This window comes from Oncorhynchus keta, chromosome 15, assembly GCF_023373465.1.
Source record: "Oncorhynchus keta strain PuntledgeMale-10-30-2019 chromosome 15, Oket_V2, whole genome shotgun sequence".
NCBI lineage: Eukaryota > Metazoa > Chordata > Actinopteri > Salmoniformes > Salmonidae > Oncorhynchus > Oncorhynchus keta.
The window spans coordinates 29017032-29041206 of record NC_068435.1 but is presented as its reverse complement, the minus strand read 5'-3'; the positions used below and the strand labels follow the sequence as shown (position 1 = coordinate 29041206).

Sequence of the window (24175 nt, the reverse complement as noted above, 5' to 3'; positions counted from 1 at the left end):
TCGCTAGTTGTCTGCTTGTAAACAAACACCACATGACGTTTTTTTTTTTTACTTAAAAAGTAGCCACAAATGAAAAAATTTCCAGTGGCCTTTTCCATATACCCCGGTATATGGTATATAGGGTATACCGCCCACGCCTAGTGGTTGGAGCTAAGGCCTCACCTTGTAGGCTAGCTGGGAATAGTAGTCCGAGACTCCGTCCAGAGCGGCGCTGCCGAAGGTCCCAGACAGATGGTTCTCCCCGTTGAGCTGGCCACTGCCATAGGGGGCGAAGTGGGCAAAGTTGACACCTATCAGGGGCTCTATGAGGGGCAGAAGGGACAGCTGCTGTAGGAGGAAAGAGCAAGAGGAATGGAAAGAGGGGAGAAAAAGGGAGGAGGAAGAGACATGAGGTTTAACTATTGATTTACTTAATCCTTACTTTACACGGTTTACATTCAGTAGAGCACACTGTAGCTAAACTTCTTCGGGAAAAAATTAACTTTTTTTACATTTTTTTATTGGATCACATCCAGATAGTCCCTCCCTGTTTCAGTTATTTTTTTTCTGTTTGACACCTAATAAACACAAAACATTTTCATTTACAGCAACAACCTGGGGAAAGGAGAGGGGTTGAAGGAGCTAATGATGATTATAGTCGCGACAATAGTTGGGATTGGTTGAATTTTAAAGTTTCAATTCCTATCTCCCTACCATCATATCACATATGTAGTAACTACATATAACACATCATGTATAACATATATAACACATCATTAAATAACATATGTTGTAACCAAAAAAAAGTGTTAAATCAAAATCTATTCTTCAAATAGCCACCCTTTGCCTTGATGACAGCTTTAGGCATTCTCTCAACCAGCTTCATGAGGTAGTCACCGGGAATGCATTTCAATTAACAGGTGTGCCTTCTTAAAAAGTTATATTGTGGAATATATTTCCTTCTTAATGCGTTTGAGCCAATCAGTTGTGTTGTGACAAGGTAGGGGTGGTATACAGAAGATAGCCCTATTTGGTAAAAGAAGTCCATACTATGGCAAGAACAGCTCAAATCAGCAAAGAGAAACGACAGTCCATCATTACTTTAAGACATGAAGGTCAGTCAATATGGAAAACTTCAAGTTCCTTCAAGTGCTGTCGCAAAAACCATCAAGCGCTATGATGAAACTGGCTCTCATGAGGACCGCAACAGGAATGGAAGGCCCAGAGTTACCTCTGCTGCAGTGGATAAGTTCATTAGAGTTACCAGCATCAGAAATTGCAGCACAAATAAATGCTTCACAGAGTTCAAGTAACAGACATCACAACATCAACTGTTCAGAGGAAACTTTGTGAATCGGTCCTTCATGGTCAAATTGCTGCAAAGAAACCATTACTAAAGGACACCAATAAGAAGAAGAGACTTGCTTGGGCCAACAAACACGAGCAATGAACATTAGAACGGTGCAAATTTGTACTTGTCTGCAGTCCAAATTTGATATTTTTGGTTCCAACCACCGTGTCTTTGTGAGACGCGGTGTGGGTAAACGGATGATCTCTGCATGTGTATTTCCCACCGTAAAGCATGGAGGAGGAGGTGTTATGATGTGGGGGTTCTTTGCTGGTTACACAGTGTGTGATTTATTTAGAATTCAAGGCACACTTAACCAGCATGGCTACAACAGCATTCTGCAGCGATACTCCATCCCATCTTGTTTGGGCTTAATGGGACTTGTTTGTTTTTCAACAGGACAATGACTCAACACACCTCCAGGCTGTGTAAGGGCTATTTGACCAAGGAGAGTGATGGAGTGTTGCATCAGATGTCCTGGCCTCCACAATCCCCCAACTTCAACCAAATTGCGGTTTGGGATGAGTCGGACCAGCAGAGTGAAGGAAACGCAGCCAACAAGTGCTCAGCCTATGTGGGAACTCCTTCAAGACTGTTGGAAAATCATTCCAGGTGAAGCTGGTAGAGAAAATGCCAAGAGTGTGCAAAGCTGTCATCAAAGCAAAGAGCAGCTATTTGAAGAATAGATTTTGATTTGTTACTACACAATTCCATAGGTGTAATTTCATATTTTTTTCTTTACTATTATTCTACAATATAGACAATATAGAAAATAGTAAAAATAAAGAAAAACCCTTGAATGTGTAAAACTTTTGACCGGTAGTGTATAGCGTTGCATAACACCGTAACCCTTAAGGCTAGAAACAAGATTAAAAGACTATGAAATTCAGACCTTCAAAGTCAAACTGAGTTAAAACTTGGTAAAATATGACTTCCCATTCAAAGCAATGTAAGACTGCAGCAATCTAGTTAGTTCAAAACTGATTTTAGAGGGCAGCATACCAGAGTTTAAACCAGCAAGACTTGCAGTTATGCAAGCACACCCGTCGTGCCATTATGGTCCATTTTGGTCTATTGTACTGCAAACAATGTGTAGGCAGGTTGCTTAGGATTCAAACCTTCTCAAACAGCATACATGTAAGTCATACTCTTTGAGGATGTGCTTCCACCATATTGCGATTTCTACTGTATTGGATTCTTCACACACCACACTAAGACATTATCCCATTACATTACCTTTAAGCACTTTTTAATTTTTTTTTATTTGAAAGCAAGCTTTGCTTTTAAACCTACAAGACCATCAGGCTTGATTGAGTGAGCTGTTTTGTCTTGTAGTAAAGTGGTGCCTGCCTGCATTTCCTTTAACCTTTATGCAACTGAATATAAAATATCCCTTTGAGCATGGTGAAGTTATTAATTACACTTTGGTTGGTGTATCAATACACTACAAATATACACAGTTGAAGTCGGAAGTTTACATACACTTAGGTTGGAGTCATTAAAACTTGTTTCTCAACCACTCCACAAATTTCTTGTTAACAAATTATAGTTTTGGCAAGTCAGTTAGGACATCTACTAATTTTTTCAACAATTGTTTACAGACAGATTATTTCACTTAGAATTCACTGTATCACAATTCCAGTGGGTCAGAAGTTCACATACACTAAGTTGACTGTGCCTTTAAACAGCTTGGAAAATTCCAGAAGAACATGTCATGACTTTAGAAGCTCCGATAGGCGAATTGACATAATTTGAGTCAATTGGAGGTGTACCTGTGGATGTACTTCAGTGCCTCTTTGCTTGACGTCATAGGAAAAGCAAAAGAAATCAGCTAAGACCTCAGAATTTTTTTTTATAGACCTCCACAAGTCTGGTTCATCCTTGTGAGCAACTTCCAAACGGCTGAAGGTACCACATTCATCTGTACAAACAATAGTATGCAAGGATAAACACCATGGGACCACGCAGCCGTCATACCACTCAGGAAGGAGACGCATTCTGTCTCCTAGAGATTAACGTACTTTGGTTCAAAAAGTGCAAATCAATCTCAGAACAAAAGCAAAGGACCTTGTGAAGATGCTGGAGGAAACGGGTGCAAAAGTATCTATATCCACAGTAAAACGAGTCCTATATCAACATAACCTGAAAGGCCGCTCAGCAAGGAAGAAGCCACTGCTCCAAAACCGCCATAAAATAAGCCAGACTACGATTTGCAACTGCACATGGGGACAAAGATCATACTTTTTGGAGAAATGTCCTCTGGTCTGATGAAACAAAAATATAACTGTTTGGCAATAAGGACCATTGTTATTTTTGGAGGAAAAAGGGGGAAGCTTGCAAGCCGAAGAACACCATCCCAACCGTGAAGCATGGAGGTGGCAGCATCATGTTGTGGGGGTGCTTGACTGCAGGAGGGAATGATGCACTTTGCAAACTAGACGGCATCATGAGGCAGGAAAATGATATGGATATATTGAAGCAACATCTCAAAACATCAGTCAGGAAGTTAAAGCTTGGTCACAAATGGGTCTTCCAAATGGACAATGACCCCATGCATACTTCCAAAGTTGTGGCAAAATGGCTTAAGGACAACAAAGTCAAGGTACTGGAGTGGCCATCACAAAGTCCTGACCTCAATCCTATAGAAAATTTGTCAGAACTGAAAAAGTGTGTGCGAGCAATGAGAACTACAAACCTGACTCAGTTACACCAGCTCTGTCAGGAGGAATGGGCCAAAATTCACACTATTTATTGTGGGAAGCTTGTGGAAGGCTACCGGAAACGTTTGACCCAAGTCAAACAATTTAAAGGCAATGCTACCAAATACTAATTGAGCGCATGTAAGCTTCTGACCCATTGGGAATGTGATGAAAGAAATAAAAGCTGAAATTCTCTACTATTAGTCTGACATTTCACATTCTTAAAATAAATTTCACAAATTGTGTAAAACTGAGTTTATATGTATTTGGCTAAGGTGTATGTAAACTTCCGACTTCAACTATAGGTGTCCTTCCTAACTCAGTTGGCGGAGAGGAAGGAAACCAGTCAGGGATTTCACCATGAGGCTAATGGTGACTTTAAAACAGTTAAGAGTTTAATGGCTGTGAAGAGAGAAAACTGAGGATATTCCAAAACATGCATCCTGTTTGTAGTAAGGCACTAAAGTAAATCTGCGGCAAAGAAATTAACTTTATCTCCTGAATACAAAGCTTTATGCTTGGGGCAATCCAACAACACCTCACAGAGTACCACTTTTCACACTTTCGAGCACCATGTTATGGGTATGATTGTAATCGGCAAAGACTAGGGAGATTTTTAGGATAAAAAGAAATGGATTAGAGCAAAGCACAGGCAAAATCCTTGAGTAAAACCTGGTTCAGTCTGCTTTCCAACAGACAATGGGAGACAAATTCACCTTTGAGCAGAACAATAACCAAAAACACAAAGCCAAATATTCCAAGATGACTTTGAATGTGCCTGAGTGGCCGAGTTACAGTTTCGACTCAAATCGGCCTGTAAATCTATGACAAGACTTGAAAATGGCTTTCTAGTAATGATGGACAACCAACTTGACAGAGCTTGTAGTATTTTAAGAAGAATTTCTAAAAACATGTTTTCACTTCATTATGGGGTATTGTGTGTAGATAGGTGAGAGAAAAAATAGATTTCATACATTTTAATTTCAGGCTGCAACAACAAAATGTGGAATAAGTCAAGGAGTATGAATACTTTATGAAGGCACTGTCTGTGAAGTGAGAGGAATGTTCTGGTGGTGTAAAACTCGCTGCAAAATTCCATAATTACCTCAGATATATGAACACAAATAGCACCACTCCAATTAACATGCCTGAGGTATTACTCACGTTTTCAACTCTGCTGTGGTGGCTATATGTTTAGTTGAAGTCTGTGTGTAATTTGTCCTTGTTTATGGTTTACAGCGATTATCGGGTATTTCTAATTGAAGTATGTTTTGAAAGCCTAGATTTCCCATTAAATTCATTTTCTACAATTATTCTTCCCACATGGGAATAAAATTGTGACAGCAATTACTTACCAAAATGACAGTAATTTAACTTTGACAAAGCACCGAGTAAATTGTAACTCTAAAGAGCTGGTTGACTGTTTTATAATAACCTTTGGTAAGAAGAACATAATTTATGTCTCATTTATCAATGAGATGCACAAGTATGGTGTAGCAGCACCCAGTATTCAACGACAATTCGATTCAATGAATGATCATTTTCTACATTTCATATATGGTTCTATGCAATCAAACTGTGTAGTTTCTACTCCATTTAACTACAGCCATTTATGAAGACATTATATGATCAGACTTAATGAATGAACAGCACCATGAGGGGGGCGGGCATAATTTGCTAGTCCATAATCACTATATATACACAAAAGTATGTGGACACCCCTTCAAATGAGTGGACTCTGCTACTTCAGTCACACCCATTGTTGACAGGTGTATAAAATCAAGCAAACGGCCATACAATCTCCATAGACAAACATTGGCAGTAGAATGGCCTTACTGAAGAGCTCAGTGACTTTTCAATGTGGCACCGACATGGGATGCCACCTTTCCAACAAGTCAGTTTTATCAGTTTTATCTGTCCTTGGGTGCAACACTCACTACGAGTTCCAAACGGCCTCTGGAAAGGAACGTTAGCACAACAACTGTTTGTCGGGAGCTGCATGAAATGGGTTTCCATGGCTAAGCAGCCGCACACAAGCCTAAGATCACCATGTGCAATGCCAAGTGTCGGCTGGAGTGGTGTAAAGCTCGCCACCATTGGACTCTGGAGCAGTGGAATCACATTCTCTGGAGTGATGAATCATGAATCACATTCTCTGGAGTGATGAATCATGCTTCACCATCTGGCATGTCCGACGGACTAATCTGGGTTTGGCGGATACCAGGAGTACGCTACCTACTCCAACACTAGTGCCAACTGTCAAGTTTGGTGGAAGAGGAATAATGGTCTGGGTCTGTTTTTCATAGTTCGGGCTACAGCATACAATTACATTCTAGACGATTCTGTGCTTCCAACTTTGTGGCAACAGTTTGGGAAGGCCCTTTCCTGTTTCAGCATGACAATGCCACCTTACACAAAGCAAGGTCCAAACATAAATGCTTTGTCGAGATCAGTGTGGAAGAACATGACTGGCCTGCACAAAGCCCTGACCTGAAACCCATTGAACATCTTTGGGATGAATTGGAACGCCGCTTGCGAGCAATGCATAATCGTCCAACATCAGTGCCCGACCTCACTAATGCTTGTTGCTGAATGGAAGCAAGTCCCAGCAGCAATGTTCCAACATCTAGGGGAAAGCCTTCCCAGAAGAGTGGAGACTGTTATAGCAGCAAAGGGGGGAATATATCCATATTAATGCCCATGATTCTGGAATGATATGTTCGACAACCAGGTGTCCACATACTTTTGGTCATGTAGTGTGTGTGGCTATTATACATGTAATGGTATCAGCATACACACACCAGGGGCACCTTCCTATCCTATCTGTAATTAGTTAGCTCTGTGGTCAATGCATCACAGCATTGCTAAAGATTGAATAGTGTAAAGAAATATATCTGAAGGGAGAATTCACCTCCCATTAATGCGAGATACATGTGAGTACATGTAGCCTTTCTGCATGATGAATGTGGCCTACCGGTGTAAGAAGCAGTCTATACTCTGAAGTGTGTTTAGAGAATCAACAGTGCTCCTTTTACTATTTCATCATTGGCTTCTTTTCTGTCGCGGACTACATATTCCCTAGTGTTATGTGATGTTTAGGTATATCCCCTACCTGTTTTAGCTGGGTCATTAGTGCATCTGTGCTACAGTGCACCAGTTGCTTCTCCTCCCCCTCTTTCTTCCTCTTCCTGTAGCGAGAGGCAGGCCTCTCCCCTCCCTTGGGGGTCCTCTTGTTCCTGCCTTTCTTTTTCTCCTGTCCTGCTAGCAGCGGTCCTGGGAACTCTGGCAGGCCAGACATCTGTCCGTCTGAATACGCCTGGGAGAAGGTAGATAAAGATGACTTTATTGTCCATTTAACAAAGGAACTGATAAGACAGCAGTGTCGCTCTCATGGCCAAGCACAACAATATCTCTAAAAATAAATAAACATGACATCAAGGAGGATGACAACTGTTTATAAATAAATTGTCAAATATCAACTCTTCAGCCGTTTGGGTATGTCTGAGTGTTTTCAAAAAACATTTAATCAATCATGACTCAGCCTAAAATACTGCGTCCTATGACTCACAGCAGTTTGTCGCAGGCAGCGAGAGACACGACCCATCGGACTGATTCACTGAGCCTGCTTGGCTTGGCTCACACTAGCTGCTCATCTACCTACATAGCAAGCTAGTGATCACTGACTCAATGGAGGCTGGTCGAGGGAGAAATCGGAGGACAGGATCACTGTAATGAACGGAAAGGAACTGTTCCATTCAATCCATCCCAGCTGTTGCAATGAGCCTCCACCAGCATCCACTGCCGTGCCTTATCTGCCAGACAGTGAAACTCACCCCATTGCTGTCCATGGAGCTCTGCCTCAGCAGCAGGGCCTTGCAGTCCGTAGCCACCTCCTCCTCCTCAGATCTCAGGCTCTCGTCTGACCGTTGGTGGGGAAGCCCTGGTCCATTAAGAGGTGTCTGCTTGTTCTTCAACAGGTGTTTGAGGAGTTCGTTATTACCCCCAGACTCCCCCTTGGCTCCCCCGCCGTGCAAGGGGCTCTGTGCTGCAGGTCCACCCTCCTCCTTTACTATGCCCATCCCTGAGCACATGTCGGATGAGGCACACTCGGTGCTCTCAGTCTGCTCCAGCTTGATGTTGCTGAGGATGCGCTCCTGCTCCAGAGCCTGGGCCCTGGCGACGTCTGATGGGATGCTGCTCATTCCTCCAGGCTGCCCACCACCCACCCCCAGGCCTCCTCCAGAGAGCTGCCTTTCCAGCTCAGAGTGGCTGTGGGTAGAGGTGGAGGAGCCCAGTAAGGGGGACCTGGAGAGGTCCTGGTCCCCGAAGAGGTGGGCGTTGTTCCTGGTGGGTGTGGAGGATGTGTCCGACCGGCAGGGTGTCAGAGGCGCTGTGAGGTCAGAGTGCGGCGTGGACGGGGTTTTAATGGAATCTGCGTCATCGTTGTCTTTCTTCTTCTTCCTGTTCCTCTTCTTCTTCCCCTTCTCTTCCGGGATGATGTTGGAGTAGAGCTGGATCAGAGACTGACCCGAGCCGGGGAAGTTGGAAGGCAGGGGTGTGGTGGAGGAGTCTCCGCAAAACGGGGGGCCTTCTCCAGGCATCTGAGGCATCATGCCTGGCCCGCTGAACCTCCTGGGTCTGAGTGGACCCTGGGAGAAGTTAGCTCCCTGTAGACCCATGGTATCAGGCCCAAAACCTCCAGGCCCCATGTCCTGAGGAAGCATACCGTTACTCATCATGGCCCTCCGGTCACCGCCTTGCATGTAGACCGCAGGAGGAGAGCCCATCCCTGACTGCATGGACTGCTGCTGGGGAAACATTGGTCCCAACTGCTGCTGCTGTTGTGGTAGTTGTGGTCTCTGCGGCTGCATGAAGTCCTGGGGCAGCTCGGCATTGAAGAATGGCATCTGAGAGATGGGCGCCATGTTCCCCCCGTCGGACCCCAGCAAGCCTTGCTGTTCCATCTCCATGCGTTGTTTCAGTGCCCGTTGGCGCTCTACCTCCTGCATCAGCTGGACCCTCTGCCTCTCCTGCTGCTCTCTCAGCCTCTCCCTCCGCTCTCTCTCCTGGAAGCCCTCGCTGAACGGGTTGTTGTCGTCAAACTTCAGACCAGAGCCCTGTGGGGTTGTGACCCCACTGGGTTGAGTCGGAGGTTGGTTTTCTATGGGGATCTGTTGGGGCATCTGGGAGGGCTGCTGAGCTGTGTTTCCCATGGGAATCTGAGAGGGTATATTGGGGCCACCCATGGGCATGGGAGCTCCAGGATGCCAGCCTGGTTGGTTGGTTATCGGCATGTGTTGTGGAGGGGCGTTCGGCTGGCCTGGATGTAGTGGCACCTGATGCATCATGGGGTTCATAGGTGGCTGTTGGTTCATCGGAGGCCCGCTTGGTACCTTGCCACCAGGGACACCCAGCATTGGTGGCATCCCTGGCACAGTCACTGGCATCACAGTGGGAGGCATGCCACTGCCACCCTGCTGCTGCTTCACTTGATACTCCTCGATCAGTTCGGCGTGCTCTTTCTGCTGCTTCCGGATCTGAAAGGACAAGAACCAAACAATTCATGAGCAATTAGGCAAACTCATGACAATCTCAAACCACAACACAGACAATAAAAATTAAATGTTTTCATTGACATCATTTAATGCATATTCATAATCATTATGAGGAGCATTGAAATGTCTGAATAACTGAAGAAAGAAACAACATTTTGACAAGGGGCTCAAAACATAGCTCTCCAAGCAAGGGCAGTTTGAGAGTTGAACAGAGAGGATAGTGGAAGGGGGAGAGGAAGTGCTGATGGAAAAAGGTGAAAGAAAGAGTGCGCTCAGCAGCATTTACCTGCTCCAGCTGTTTCTGGACGACACTCTGCTGCTCTGTGACATGTTTGAGTTGCTCTGCGTCCTCCTCAGCAAACTCCCTCCCAGCCTTCTTGGCTGTGCGCTGCTTGGCACACAGGGCCTTCTTGGCCTTCCTGTGGGCTCCGATCTTCTCCTCCAGAAACTTCTGCTGCATCTGGAGCAGCTGCTGGGTCTCCTGGAGCCACTCCTCGTACTGAGCCTTCTGAGCATTATCTGAGGGAGAGATAACAGAGTGAGTTTTCATATGACATATTTTAAACAGCATTTCTTAAAAACACCTTATGGTCTTGGGGGAGACAGAATTGTATTTTTTGCCATTATTATAGAACTCGTAAATCAAAGATTAACTTACTGACAAAATCTGATCCAAAATTCGGAGGGTTGGGCCTTGCCACCGCGGGTGTCAGCTTGCCATCCTGGTTTTGAAAGAGACAAACAAATTGTTGTTATAATTCGTGTTTCCTAGTATGGTTTGTGTATGAAAGGTGACTTGAGAGAACTGATTTGGTGATAAGCGATTCCGTTACCTGTCCAACGGCCTGTGGAGGAGCAGAGGCACTTTCAGGACACGGTGCTGCAGCACCAGGTGGAAACCTGTTCATGACCATCGGTGTCATTCCCATGTTGTTTTGAACCATGACTTTGTTGATGCCTTTCAGAGCGACCATCTTTGCTTTCATAATAGGGTCAGTGATTGCGTCAAAATCTGCAGACAAAAGAAGATGTGCGGTCAGCAACTTGCCCAATACTAAAGACCAATGTCCTCAATTATTTATTTTATAGACAAATTACATACTTATATTCATACTATTTATTTCTCATACAAAATAAGGTAAATAACTTGTTTGAACTGGAATAAAAGCATTTAGCCTGAATGAAAAACATCTAGTTACCGATGTTGGGGAAGAAGGAGTCACTGGAAGAGCGTTGTCGGATCATGGCCTGCATCTGCCTCTGCTGCTGCTGCTCCTGCCTCTCCTGGTCCAGCAGGTCCTGTAGGAGGAGGGGCTGCTCCTCCAGCAGCAGGGGCCTGTGCCCCCCTGGCCCCACCTGGCCCAACGTCTGGACCAACAGGGCCTGCTGAGCCAGGGTCAACCCACTCTGGTCTATCTCAAAGGTAGAAATGGATGTTTCTCCTTTTCCTTCTCCCCTGGTAGTGGGATCCATGGTTTGGGAGTTGTTCTGAGCATCTTGGTTTGATTGTGCCATAGAGTTACCACTGCCTTGATTGTCAGGGGAGGAGTCCTCTGGCTGCTGCTTGATTAGTAAGCTAGAGAGGACTGGGGTGGAGTCAGAGAGCACTCCTGATTGGTTGTTAGGGTTTCCGTCTGCTTGCTGGTCCGTCCTGTCATTGGACGCCTGGGACAGGTTGTCTCCGTCTACCATTTTGATCTTCTGCTTCGAAGGCAGGGAGGAGGCGGCGCTTTGTCTACAACTCACTTCCTGTTTGACGTCAGCTGACGAGGAATACTTCTCGGCCGTTCCCTCTGACTTCCCCATTCCAGATGTTAAATTAGAGAAGGAAGATGCAGCACCACCACAGCTAGAGTTGAAGTTCCTCTTCTCAGACAAAGCCTTCTGGAAGTCCGAGGCATCACTGTGGTCTTCCATGTGGTCACTAAGCTCCAACTCCTCGTTGAACATGTCCTTCTTGATATCGTTCAGGTCAGGGTCGGTGTATGCAATGATGTCGAACTTCCCTGATGTCAGGAAGTCGTCCAGGTGCAAATCGTTGGTCTCCAGGTCCAAGTCTTTGCCGTCTTCTTCTTCCGGATCCAGGTTTAGGTTGTCCAGATCGGCATCGACCAGGTCCTTCACCTCCACGTCTTCCAGGTCTTTGACAGCCGATTCGACGGTGTCCAGTTTCTCCTCCACTCCATCGTGGTTGTTAGCCATGGAGACTCCCTGATCATCAGTGTGTCCAACAGATGGCCCTGGCGTCATCATGGAAGGAGCTGACATACTCTGGGTCTCGTTCGAAGCTGGCTGGCTCATGGACCTCATCAGCTGGGCTTGCCTGTGCATGGTGCCCCCTTGCATCTGAGCCTGCTGCTGCTGGTGGAGGTTCTCCATGCTAGAGGACAGCTGGCTCTGGCCAACCTGCTGGTTCCCCATGGAACCCATCATCATCCTGGGGCCATCTTGGTTCATACCTGGAGGGAACCTGAACTCAGGCCCTCCCATGAAACCAGGAGGCCTTTGGGGCTGGAGGTTGGGATCCATGTTGGGACATTGATCCATGGCGTTGGGACCGAAGGGGAGGCGAAGTCTGCTGTCAGGAGCTCTGTGTCTCAGCTCGATGAAAGGCTGACCCATGATGTTGTGCTGCTGCATTGGCAAGCCGCGAGGAGGGAAATGTTGTGGCAGCCCCATAGGGTTGGGGTTGCCCCCCACGGACTTGGCCATGTCCACGGACATAGAGCGTCTCATCCCCGGGTGGATGTCCTGCATGGGGTGGGGGCCTCTGAGGAAGAACTCCTGTCCTCCGTGAGGTCCTGGCCCAGCAGGTGGAAATGCAAACCTGAGAGATAGAAAATAAACATATTTTAATACATATTCCTGTGCTGAATCCAGCATTTACAAAATTACACTAACTGGCACAAGGCGGAAGCTGTAGTAATGAACTGAAATGTAATTAAACAGTTACGGAACTTGACATACGTTGATTTAATTTAAAATATATATATATATATTTCTACAGGTACAGTGCCTTGCGAAAGTATTCGGCCCCCTTGAACTTTGCGACCTTTTGCCACATTTCAGGCTTCAAACAAGATATAAAACTGTATTTTTTTGTGAAGAATCAACAACAAGTGGGACACAATCATGAAGTGGAATGACATTTATTGGATATTTCAAACTTTTTAACAAATCAAAAACGGAAAAATTGGGCGTGCAAAATTATTCAGCCCCTTTACTTTCAGTGCAGCAAACTCTCTCCAGAAGTTCAGTGAGGATCTCTGAATGATCCAATGTTGACCTAAATGACTAATGATGATAAATACAATCCACCTGTGTGTAATCAAGTCTCCGTATAAATGCACCTGCATTGTGATAGTCTCAGAGGTCCGTTAAAAGCGCAGAGAGCATCATGAAGAACAAGGAACACACCAGGCAGGTCCGAGATACTGTTGTGAAGAAGTTTAAAGCCGGATTTGGATGCAAAAAGATTTCCCAAGCTTTAAACATCCCAAGGAGCACTGTGCAAGCGATAATATTGAAATGGAAGGAGTATCAGACCACTGCAAATCTACCAAGACCTGGCCGTCCTTCTAAACTTTCAGCTCATACAAGGAGAAGACTGATCAGAGATGCAGCCAAGAGGCCCATGATCACTCTGGATGAACTGCAGAAATCTACAGCTGAGGTGGGACACTCTGTCCATAGGACAACAATCAGTCGTATATTGCACAAATCTGGCCTTTATGGAAGAGTGGCAAGAAGAAAGCCATTTCTTAAAGATATCCATAAAAAGTGTTGTTTAAAGTTTGCCACAAGCCACCTGGGAGACACACCAAACATGTGGAAGAAGGTGCTCTGGTCAGATGAAACCAAAATTGAACTTTTTGGCAACAATGCAAAACGTTATGTTTGGCGTAAAAGCAACACAGCCCATCACCCTGAACACACCATCCCCACTGTCAAACACGGTGGTGGCAGCATCATGGTTTGGGCCTGCTTTTCTTCAGCAGGGACAGGGAAGATGGTTAAAATTGATGGGAAGATGGATGGAGCCAAATACAGGACCATTCTGGAAGAAAACCTGATTGAGTCTGCTAAAGACCTGAGACTGGGACGGAGATTTGTCTTCCAACAAGACAATGATCCAAAACATAAAGCAAAATCTACAATGGAATGGTTCAAAAATAAACATATCCAGGTGTGAGAATGGCCAAGTCAAAGTCCAGACCTGAATCCAATCGAGAATCTGTGGAAAGAACTGAAAACTGCTGTACACAAATGCTCTCCATCCAACCTCACTGAGCTTGAGCTGTTTTGCAAGGAGGAATGGTAAAAAATGTCAGTCTCTCGATGTGCAAAGCTGATAGAGACATACCCCAAGCGACTTACAGCTGTAATCGCAGCAAAAGGTGGCGCTACAAAGTATTAACTTAAGGGGGCTGAATAATTTTGCACGCCCAATTTTTCAGTTTTTGATTTGTTAAAAAAGTTTGAAATATCCAATAAATGTCGTTCCACTTCATGATTGTGTCCCACTTATTGTTGATTCTTCACAAAAAAATACAGTTTTATATCTTTATGTTTGAAGCCTGAAATGTGGCAAAAGGTCGCAAAGTTCAAGGGGGCCGAATACTTTCGCAAGGCACTGTATATCATTCATGGGGGACGACATGTTTACTGTAACCTCTGTAAGGACAGTAATTCCAGTTACTAACCTTGGCCCCTGATGTCTGATATTAGGATCCCCAGGATGTTGTCCTCTGGGGAACTGGCCCTCATTAGGGAAAGGGCCACGCTGGTCCCCTGGGAAGGGTCCAGGGAACCTCATGGGCCCTGGCCCAGGGTAGGGTGGAGGGGGCCGACTGAATATCTCGCACTGCTGTCCGTGGCCCTCGTGGGGCCAGGGTCGAGAGGTGCTAGGGGCCATGTTACCAGCGTTCTCCTGGCGGATGGCACTCCTCTGCTGCTGCTGCTTCAGGATCAGCTCTCGGATGCGTTGACGCTAAATAAAACACAAGTAGTCAGACCTAGATAATTCACGCCTGAACTCAACTGAATATATGTTTGCAAAATTAAAAGTGATAGAAATGTATAAGCTATTAAACACCATGGCTTCCAGCTTGCCAAGGGATACATTTTTTATTTAAGTGAATACTGAAGCGGATGAAATGAATCTCTGAAAGATAATGCTTTAAATACAGATAAGAGCAGTTAATAAAAACAGTGTCAGTCCTCGTACCTGTCTGAGTCTCTCCTCACTGTCGGCCAGGGAGACACTCTGAACCTCAGAAGTTCCAGGCATCTGGGAGGGTCTTTGCAGCTGTCCTCCAGGGTCCTGGCCTTGCTGCTCCTTCATCTCCAGTCTTTCTGCTGGCTGTGGACACGGGGGGGTGGGTGCCTGCTCATAAGGATCATGGACAGGCGTCTGGTTGGGACGTCTGGACGGTGACGGAGAGAATCCATCATCGGCCATCCCACCGTGATGCGTTGGTGTCTGTGACCCAGGGTGCGGGAAGGGAGTGTCTTGGGGCCTAACGCCTTGAGTGGAGAAATGGTCCTGCTGGTTCCCCAAGGGACCAGGCCTCTGCACCTGCAGTCTGCCCAGCCCGTCAGGCCCCATCCCTGGCCGGGGGGTTCCTGGAGCCTGGGCGTACGGGTCACTCAGCATCGGCCTGGTGGTCTGAGAGAACATGTCACCACTCATAGGCCTGGGGGTTCCAGGTTGGCTAGCATAGGGATCCATGGGGGCTAGCCTCTGGCTGCCTGGGGACTTGGAGAATCTCTCTCCCATGGGGGGCCGAGGGGTACCAGGTTGCTGGGCGTAGGGGTCCATGGAGTGCCCGGGGGACATCCTCTGACCAGGTGCTTGGGGGTGTGGGTGAGGGAACTGGTTCATGCCAGGGCCAGAGCGAGGAGTGTTGGGCTGCTGGGAGTAAGGGTCCGAGGACTGACCGTAGTTGTCGTGTGGGCGAGGGGTTCCTGGAGGTCGAGCGTAGCTGGACTCAAAGAACGGTCTGTTTCCAGGAAGTTGGCAACTGGGGTCATTCATGGGTCGAGTGATACCTGACATCTGAACATAGGGGTCTGAAGAGGGTCTTGGGTTTCCAGGGGGCTGGGCGAAGGGGTCATATGTGAAGTGGTCGGGCCTTGGGGTAGAGGGAGCATGAGCGTAAGGGTTTCGGTTAGGTAACTGTGCTATTGGGTTGGGCTGAGGGAAGGGGTGGCCCTGGGGATGGTGCTGGGCCATCCTGGGTGGACTGGTGAAATTGTCATGGGGTCGTGGAGTAAGAGAGGCCTGAGAGTAGGGGTCTCCCTGCTGAGAGATTCTGTCTGACAGGTGTCCCATTGGTCTGTTGAAGGGGTCCTGGGCCTGGGGTGGAGGCATGGGGGTCTTGAATAGAGACTGAGGAACTGAGCCCTGCTCGTTGCTTCCTGGGATGGGAGCTAACAGAGGTCTGGAGTAAGGGTCTGACAGGATCATCCTGTTTTGAGCCATCCGTTGGTAGGCCTCTTGGCGGATCATGGGTCTGGAGTAAGGGTCTCCCCGCACTGGAGAGCCCATCGGGGGCCTCCCCTGAGGACCCTGGTTGACTCTGGGTGGGCCCATAGGCTTTAGGAAGGGGTCCATGTCCGCAGAAACAGGCCTGGGGGTGTCAGGGGGCTTGGCATAGGGATCCATCTCCCTACTCATGGACGTGGGCGAACCAAAAGCTTCATGAGCGGGAGATGTGAGCCTCCCTCTGTCCTGCTGATCCATCAGAGTGGTGGGAGACTTGCCAGACTCCATGGACATTCTGCGACTTGCGCCGGGTCCTAGAGTTGGAGGCCTGGGGGTGCCCACCATCTTGGCGTAAGGGTCACAGGGAGAGGAGGGTCTGGAGCCAGAGGAGCCAGGGGAGAACACCTGGGGGGACTGGGGCTGAGAGGAACCCCCTGAGGGAGGGGGAGGAGGGGGCCGCAGAAACACATCTTCGGGGGGCCCTGAGGTGGGCGTCCCTGGCAGTTGAGGTCGGAGGAAGCCCTCTTTACCTCCGGTGCTGTGCTGCATGGGGGACATGCTGCCGTTGCTGCCGTGCTGGGAGGAAGGACTCTGGTTGCCGCTGTTGTTACCGTCTCCCTCCGACTGGCTGCCTGACTGCTGTTGCTGCTGCTGCAGCTGCTCGTTCTTCACCTGCTCCAGCTTCTGGGTGGCTTCGATCTTGGCTTGCTGCCTGCTTTTCTGTCTCATTTGCTGTCGTAAGAACAGGATGAAAAGGCAAAACATGTTTAGTTTATTAAATAGTGGCTTCACAAGCAATGCATGTTTGCTTAGCATCCTAAATTACATAAAGACAAAAAAGAGACTATTTGACTAATGTATTTTTTTTGGGGGGGGGGCCTTCCTAAACTGCATCTCACCTGGTTGCATCTCACACACACTAACCTGCCTGCAGGCCACACTACTACAGGCCACACTACTACTATCTCACTTCTCTGAATACAATCTTACCTGTCTAAACTTCCACTCTTGCTCATGCTCTGACTCTTTGGGTTTCAAAGGGTCCTTAAAGAGCAAGTCTGTGTCTAGAGGTATGTTGGGGTCAAACACCTCGTCGGGGAGTTGCAGTGAGACGGGAGGCTGCTGGGACAGGGGAATCTGCTGCGACTGCTGCCTCTTCAGACTCTCGTTGGACATCTGGACCTTGTTGATGCGCAGAGCAGCCCGGTTGTCCCTTGCCTTTTGCTGCGGAGCAAAATCAGTCGCAGACAAATACACACACACATAATAAATTATTTCAGCTGGTGCCATAGAAACCTTTGGAGACGATTACGAATAGTTTATTTTATTTCTTCAGTCATTATTTTATCATTATTTTAAAACATGGCCTCTGCCAGAAATGAAAGGTTCTGTATTGAGGTTAACACTGAAAACTGAGGATCTTCTGTTAAAGCGGCAAGACGTAGTAGTCTGACTCATAAAATAAATACCACATCAGACTAAAGTTTAAGGGAGACAGAGATCTTCACAGGATTCTCACATGTTCAATGTATGTCTGTCTACGGGAGACAATAAGTAATTTAAGCAGAATGAAATGCATCTTACCACATATGGGGCCCTGTCTTGAGAACTTGCTTTCCTCCATAGCTTTGCAATCTGTTTGACTCTTGTAGACCAGTCTGTAGAGTGCCGGAAGAAGATCATTTTATATGACTAAAACAGACTGCAGCTCAAAAAGGACATCTGATAACATCTTCCACTGTAAATTAAGTCATGATAACTGCTGGATATGCACAGAGGTGTGACTGGGGAACACACACACACCTGGGAACTCATCCTTAAGGCTGGGGAAGTTGACGTTGGTGTAAAGGACAGGGGCTACAGTTGCTAGCTCCCCCAGCGTCTCCTCCTTCTCCCACTTCAGTGTGCTCCTCTGGGCGTTGGACATGGCCTCCGCCTCACCTCCCTCAGGCCCGGGCCCAGGAGGAGGGGTGAGGCCTGGGCCACCATGAACAAGACCAGGAGCCCCCTGCCACGGACCCACTGCCTCTCTGGCCATCTGATTAAACTTCCTGTCCCTGCAGGAAGGACACAAGTACAGGGATTTGAGTGATAGACAACATGTAGTCATCATTATTATTGTTTTGTGGACAACTAGAGCTCCCTACGGTAACTACAGTCACTAACAAAGTTTGCCATTTGATTTGGTTAAACCGAGTAGTTTGTATGGAGATGACTTAACGTTCAATACAGTTTGTCAGATAATTATGTGCTTTCCACAGCAAGGTAAAATTTGCAGTTAGTACCTTGGATTGTCAGTAAAAGGCATGCGGTGGAGGGGAGAGAAATTGTCTGGGATACAGGGTCCTGCTCCGGGATTGGACGGATTCAGAGGGAATCGTTGGTTAGGTCCCATCAGCCCGTTCATCATTGGCATCCGTGGAAACATGGCATTCCCTGTATGCAAAAACAGGATTATATCAAAGGGACTGCATTACTGTAGGAAAACAATGTTTGTGTGATGAGCAACCTCTTCTGAAACATGAAGACTTGCATTTGCGCTCTGAACTAATGCCTAGGCTTTAGCTCATCGGGCTAACAGTATTGAGGAACACAGAAAATAAGGAAATCAGTCTAAATAAATAAATGACGCCCTAAACAATGGATTTCACATGACTGGGCACTTGGAGGGCATAGGCCTCCCCCCACTCAGACAGTCCAGGTGAAGAAGCCGGATGTAGAGGTCCTGGACTGGCGTAATTACACGTGGTCTGCGGTTGTGAGGCCAGTTGGACATACTGACTAAATTCTCTAAAACATTGGAGGCAGCTTTTGGTAGAGAAATTAACATTCAATTCTCTGGCAAAAGCTTTGGGGACATTCCTGCAGTCAGCATGCCAATTGCACGCTCCCTCAAAACATAAGGCATCTGTAGCAGTGTGTTGTGTGATAAAACCGTACATTTGATAGTGGCCTTTTATTATCCCCAGCACAAGGTGAACCTGTGTAATGATCATGCTGTTTAATCAACATGTTGATATGCCACACCTGTCAGGTGGATGGATTATCTTGGCAAAGGAGAAATTCTTACCAACAGGGGTGTAAACAAATTTGTGCTCAAAACTTGAGAAAATACACTTTTTGTGCATTGAAAAATATCTGGGATTTTCTATTTCAGCTCAGGAAACATGGGACCAACACTTTACATGTTGCGTTTATATTTTTATTCTTAGCCTACAAGCTAATGATGCAGACCTTTGGAACATCTACATTTTAAAAAGTCTAATAAATTAATTTAATATAGCCTTGTAATATAACCTACACCATCACAATAAATCCATTATTTATTTTAGACAGGTCTAAAGAAACATACGATGAAAATGTTGCCTATTTCAGAAGAACAGAATACTCTGACTTGTCCTTATGTTAGGCCCTGATCTGGCTATGCCATATGGCTGTGGGCTACACAAGTTCATTTAGCAGAGAAGATTTGTTTAGAATGTGTTTAGAATTCCGTGGAATTATTTTATAGTATGAAGAATACAATTGAACAAAGCTGAATAAAATAGAAAGGATATATTCCCCAAACGATTTCAGTATATCGTATATACCAGTACACTGGGATATTTGGAAATAGCCATGGGATGTTTTTTTCAATACTGTTGAAACTATTTCCTTGATTTTTTTTATTTATACATTTGAATATTTTGTTATTTTTTTAAGCAAATAACAGCAGTCAACTTTTGCAATATGTTAGGAGATCACGTTCTCATTTCACCTGTCACAGCATTTTTCATTATGAAGCTTACCAGTAGTACCCAGTCACGTGGTGTATTTATCCCTGTGTTTCCTGTCTCTCTGTGCCAGTTTGTCTTGTATGTTTCCAAGTCAACCAGCGTTTTTCCCGTTCTCCTGCTTTTTGCATTCTCCTTTTTCTAATCCTCCCGGTTCTGACCCTTGTCTGTTTCTGTACTTTGAACCCACCTGCCTGACCATGAGAGCCTGCCTTGACCATGAGAGCCTATCTGCCAGTCTGTACCTCCAGGACTCTGATCTGGTTTTGACCTTTTGCCTGTCCATGACCATTCTCTTGCCTACTCCTTTTGGATGAATAAACATTGTAAGACTTCAATCATCTGCCTCCTGTGTCTGCATCTGGGTCTCGCCTTGTGCCTTGATAATATACTACTGTTGTAGAGAAGCAATGTGCTAATATTAGGAAAGTTGAGAAATAAATATAGTAGGCCTAGCTAGGGCTGGGCGATATGGCAAATCAATTATCACAATATTTCTATTTTTTTTATTTTTACATTCAATAATGATAATTATCACGATATTAATCAAATAATGTTTAAAAGGTGCATATCTGCTTCAGACTCCAGTATGCCTAATGCCTGAACAAACCAGGTAGCCTAGTGGTTAGAGTGTTGGGTCAGTAACCGAAAGGTTGCTAGATCGAATCCCTGAGCTAACAAGGTAAAACTCTGTTGTTCTAACCCTGAACAAGGCAGTTAACCCACTGTTCCCTGATAGGCCATCATTGTAAATAAGAAGTTTTTCTTAACCAACTTGCCTAGTTAAATAAAGGTTACATTTTTTTTTATTATTATGTGAGCTACACATAAAATTAGACTAAGGAAAATTGTTCCATGTTTGCGGCCAGGGAGCACGTACCTGGCGTCTATTAAATTGATAAGCCTCTTGAAACCTTCCTTTTCGACTGTGCTAATTGATAGTACGTCCTTAGCAATGCAATACATAATAGCATTTGTGATGTCGGTCTTATCGATGTTTGTTTGTAGGGCATAAACACTGTCAGTGTTGACTGCGTCAGGCAAACATCCCTAGTTTGGCTGGTGCTTGACGGACGTTGATCAATACCGTGGCGCAAACTCAAACTTCCTGCATGTTCCAAAGAGTGATTTGGCTTCAGATGTTGAAAAAGGTTTAATCGTATTACCAGACTTCGTAGTCACCTGCCTACGGCACAATTTGCACCGAACATTGCTCTGTTCTTTGTCGAACTTCAAAAAGCCAAACCACTTCCAAATTACTGAAACAGTTTAACCCTTTTTATCAATAATTTCTTTGTTGGAAGCTGCTCCTTCTCCATGGCTATCACTGCCCCCGTTTTCGCATACATCACTCATTTGTCGTGGTTAATAGTGACTACTTCATCACTCGAGGTGCTAAGTGTTTAGTGGGCGTATTGTCACTTCTACGCATGTTCCTCCTGCGTCAGAGGTGAAATGGACTGCTGTACCCAATGATTCTATATCGGCATTATCGAAAATGAATCTAAGCGTTTTTATATCGTTATTGAGGGAAGCAATTACCTCAATAATTATTGATATTGACTTATCGCCCAGCCCTAGCCTATAGAAAGCTGATGGGATTCTACTATTTTTAATAGAGGCCATCAAAACTGCATTCTTGCATAGCCTACATAAATGTTGTGTAACATGAGCTCATGGGCTCTCATGACATGTTTGATTGGATTTTCGATTACATTTACGTCAGAATGATTAGAGGAAAAATAGAGCAGAGTACCAGGCCATTAGCCACTGTCATTCAGCAAGTTTTGTGGGCTACTAATGAACATCAGCGGCATCAGAACACAGTTTTGGAGAAGCCGCGACTAAACGGTCACATGGCATTTGACTGTGGTCATGACTTGTTAATGCTGGTGTGGTAGTAATACGTCCCCGTAACAGCCCTAGTCTTACCAAAACGTCAGAGGAGAGCGAAATACTGCCAGTATCTGCTACAGGACCCTGAGGAGAGTCATACCTGCGTGAGGGTGTACCAGGCTGGTTCCTGGTTCCCCAGGTGAGCCGTGGGGTTGAGGCATCTGTGGTGCATGGCTGGTGCTGGGGCTCAGGACGGCAGTGAAGAGGTCCTCCACGTCCTTCCCTTCCAGCTCTACAGGGCACAGCAACAGAGACAGTCATTAACACTAATAGAGTTCAAACTGATAGACAGACAACAGTAATGTTCAGTTCTGTATAACCCTGGTTCTCTGAATGAGGGAAACGATATACAGTGCTAAAAAACGTTTTTTTTAAAGAGTAATAACCAACCTGGTATTTTGTATAGTTTGCTGAGAATCGATTCTGATGCCAGAAGAAAAAGAAATGACAGATCAGAGTTATACCAAGCAGTGAATTGAATATGAAGGGGCTAAAATACAGACGTGTTGACCACCAGGTCTTGTACTGACCATCAGCCATCTCCAGCTCTGGGCTGAAGATCCCGTCCAGATGTTCATCTGGGAGCGTACGGGGAGTCCGGCGGCCGGACTGAGAATGGGCACGCACTGGGGAGCGGTCTGTCAAGGGCCCAATGTCCAGACCAGCTGAGAAAGCACACACAGAGAGACACACACAAGCAAAAATACACATCAAAAACTATGCATGGTCCACTCACTTCAAAGCTAGACGCAATCAGAACTTTATCTGGCTAATAAGCTTTGCGACTCATTTGAATTACGGGGGGATATCTACATTGTGTGCAAATTAAATGAAGATAATAAGCAACTGTGCACGCTTAGCAGAATTACTCATGATGACTATATTTTGAGATGAATCTTTAAATCTACTCCTGTAATTTCCGGACTATAAGCCGCTACTTTTTTCCCACGCCTTGAACCTCACGGTTTATACAATGACGCAGCTAATTTATGGATTTTTCCCGCTTTCACAAGATTCATGCCGCCAAAAAACTGAGCACTGTCACATAATGTGACGTAAATCGAGCGCGCTCAAACTTCCCATCATTCTGATTACGGTAGTCATTTTGTCACCCTCATCATGGCAAAGACACAGAGAAATGCATATGATGCAGCTTTAAAGTTGATCGATCTGGCTGTTGGAAAAGCAAATAGAGCTGCTGACAGCGTGGAGCATTGTCAAAAAATCGACTATCATCAACGGGTTTCGAAAGGCTGGACTGCTGCGTGTTGAAGAGGGCAGCGATCCAACATCGGATGAAGCAATTCTGAGGCTATTCAACTCCGACACCGAAGGAGATGACTTCAGTGGTTTCAGTGCACAGGAGGAGGAAGATAGTGACCAATGACTTTCTTGGTAGGCTACTGTTTACTGATATTTTTCAAAAAAAAAAATTGTTACAAGCCCTGTTTTGTTAAAGCCTATTTATTTTTGTTACAAGCTGTGTTTCGTTTAAAAGCCTATTTATTTTTGTTACAAGCCGTGTTTCGTTTAAAGGCTGTGTAAAGTAAAGTTAATTTGTTTCAATGTACCGGTAGGCACCTGCGGCTTATAGACATGTGCGGCTTATTTATGTACAAAATACATATATATATTTTTTAAGTCAGTGGGTGCGGTTTATATTCAGGTGCGCTTAATAGTCCAGAAATTACAGTATACATCTACTCACATCTAATCTACTCCCAAAGAAACAGATTACAACCATCCATCCATAAACGTCAGGACGACTGCTGCGAACTATGAGCCACCAAGGCTTTTTTTTGAGGTGAAGAAATACTAAGTGCATTTTAAGTTACATAAAAGTAGTGATTACTGAGAAAGAACCAAGGATGCAGAATTTTATTGGCCTCAGTGGAGTTGCTAAGAACCTATTCTTCACCAATCACCGAACAGGGACGAGAGAGACGGAGACATTCACTGTCAACACAAAATGCAAGGCCACTCACCAAGGCCTCTCACTCTCTCTAAATAATCTGCCTCTAAATTGCTATGTTTCTGTCCTTGACCATTTGTTTTGGTGACAATTTGAATCACTTTAGCGTTTGTCAATTAGACTTGAATTTGTACTTCACAAACAGAACTGTAACCAAACAAAGGATTGGAAAACCTTTTGTGCGAGAGGCCATTGTAGACCAGGTGAAATGTAGCGTGAGAGGGTCAGAGAGCACAGGCGCACACAGTAACTCAAAGAGAATGTACTATTGCTATTAAGGCCATGGAGCCCTTACCAAAAGGAGGAGGTGAGGAGTCGACCTGGAAAGGGCAAAAATCAAGACCTGCAGGAATGGAACCGAAACCAAGACACAAGATGAGTGAATAAAACAGAATACTGGAGACAGAGCAAGCAAATCAAACTGGAAATAAATGAATAAAACACACTTGAAACAATGACAAATAAA

General features: G+C 45.5%; 1 protein-coding gene across 8 annotated transcripts in view; it reads right to left on the bottom strand.

The window, feature by feature from the left end:
* Positions 1-24175, bottom strand: part of LOC118395216 (histone-lysine N-methyltransferase 2C-like) — a 138989-nt gene that overhangs the window by 18724 nt on the left and 96090 nt on the right. For 7 of the 8 annotated variants that reach the window (XM_052463809.1, XM_052463810.1, XM_052463815.1 and 4 more), the window contains 17 exons: positions 24005-24052; positions 22268-22402; positions 22128-22160; positions 21838-21969; positions 18354-18504; positions 17872-18125; positions 17653-17726; positions 17059-17292; positions 14809-16800; positions 14285-14571; positions 10781-12408; positions 10415-10593; positions 10240-10303; positions 9868-10100; positions 7860-9563; positions 7139-7342; positions 163-327 (listed from right to left, as the gene is read on the bottom strand). In XM_052463809.1, the coding sequence (XP_052319769.1) occupies positions 163-327; positions 7139-7342; positions 7860-9563; positions 9868-10100; positions 10240-10303; positions 10415-10593; positions 10781-12408; positions 14285-14571; positions 14809-16800; positions 17059-17292; positions 17653-17726; positions 17872-18125; positions 18354-18504; positions 21838-21969; positions 22128-22160; positions 22268-22402; positions 24005-24052 (7517 nt within the window). The remainder of the gene's footprint in view (positions 1-162; positions 328-7138; positions 7343-7859; positions 9564-9867; positions 10101-10239; positions 10304-10414; positions 10594-10780; positions 12409-14284; positions 14572-14808; positions 16801-17058; positions 17293-17652; positions 17727-17871; positions 18126-18353; positions 18505-21837; positions 21970-22127; positions 22161-22267; positions 22403-24004; positions 24053-24175) is intronic. The other variant, XM_052463813.1, reaches the window with a different exon arrangement.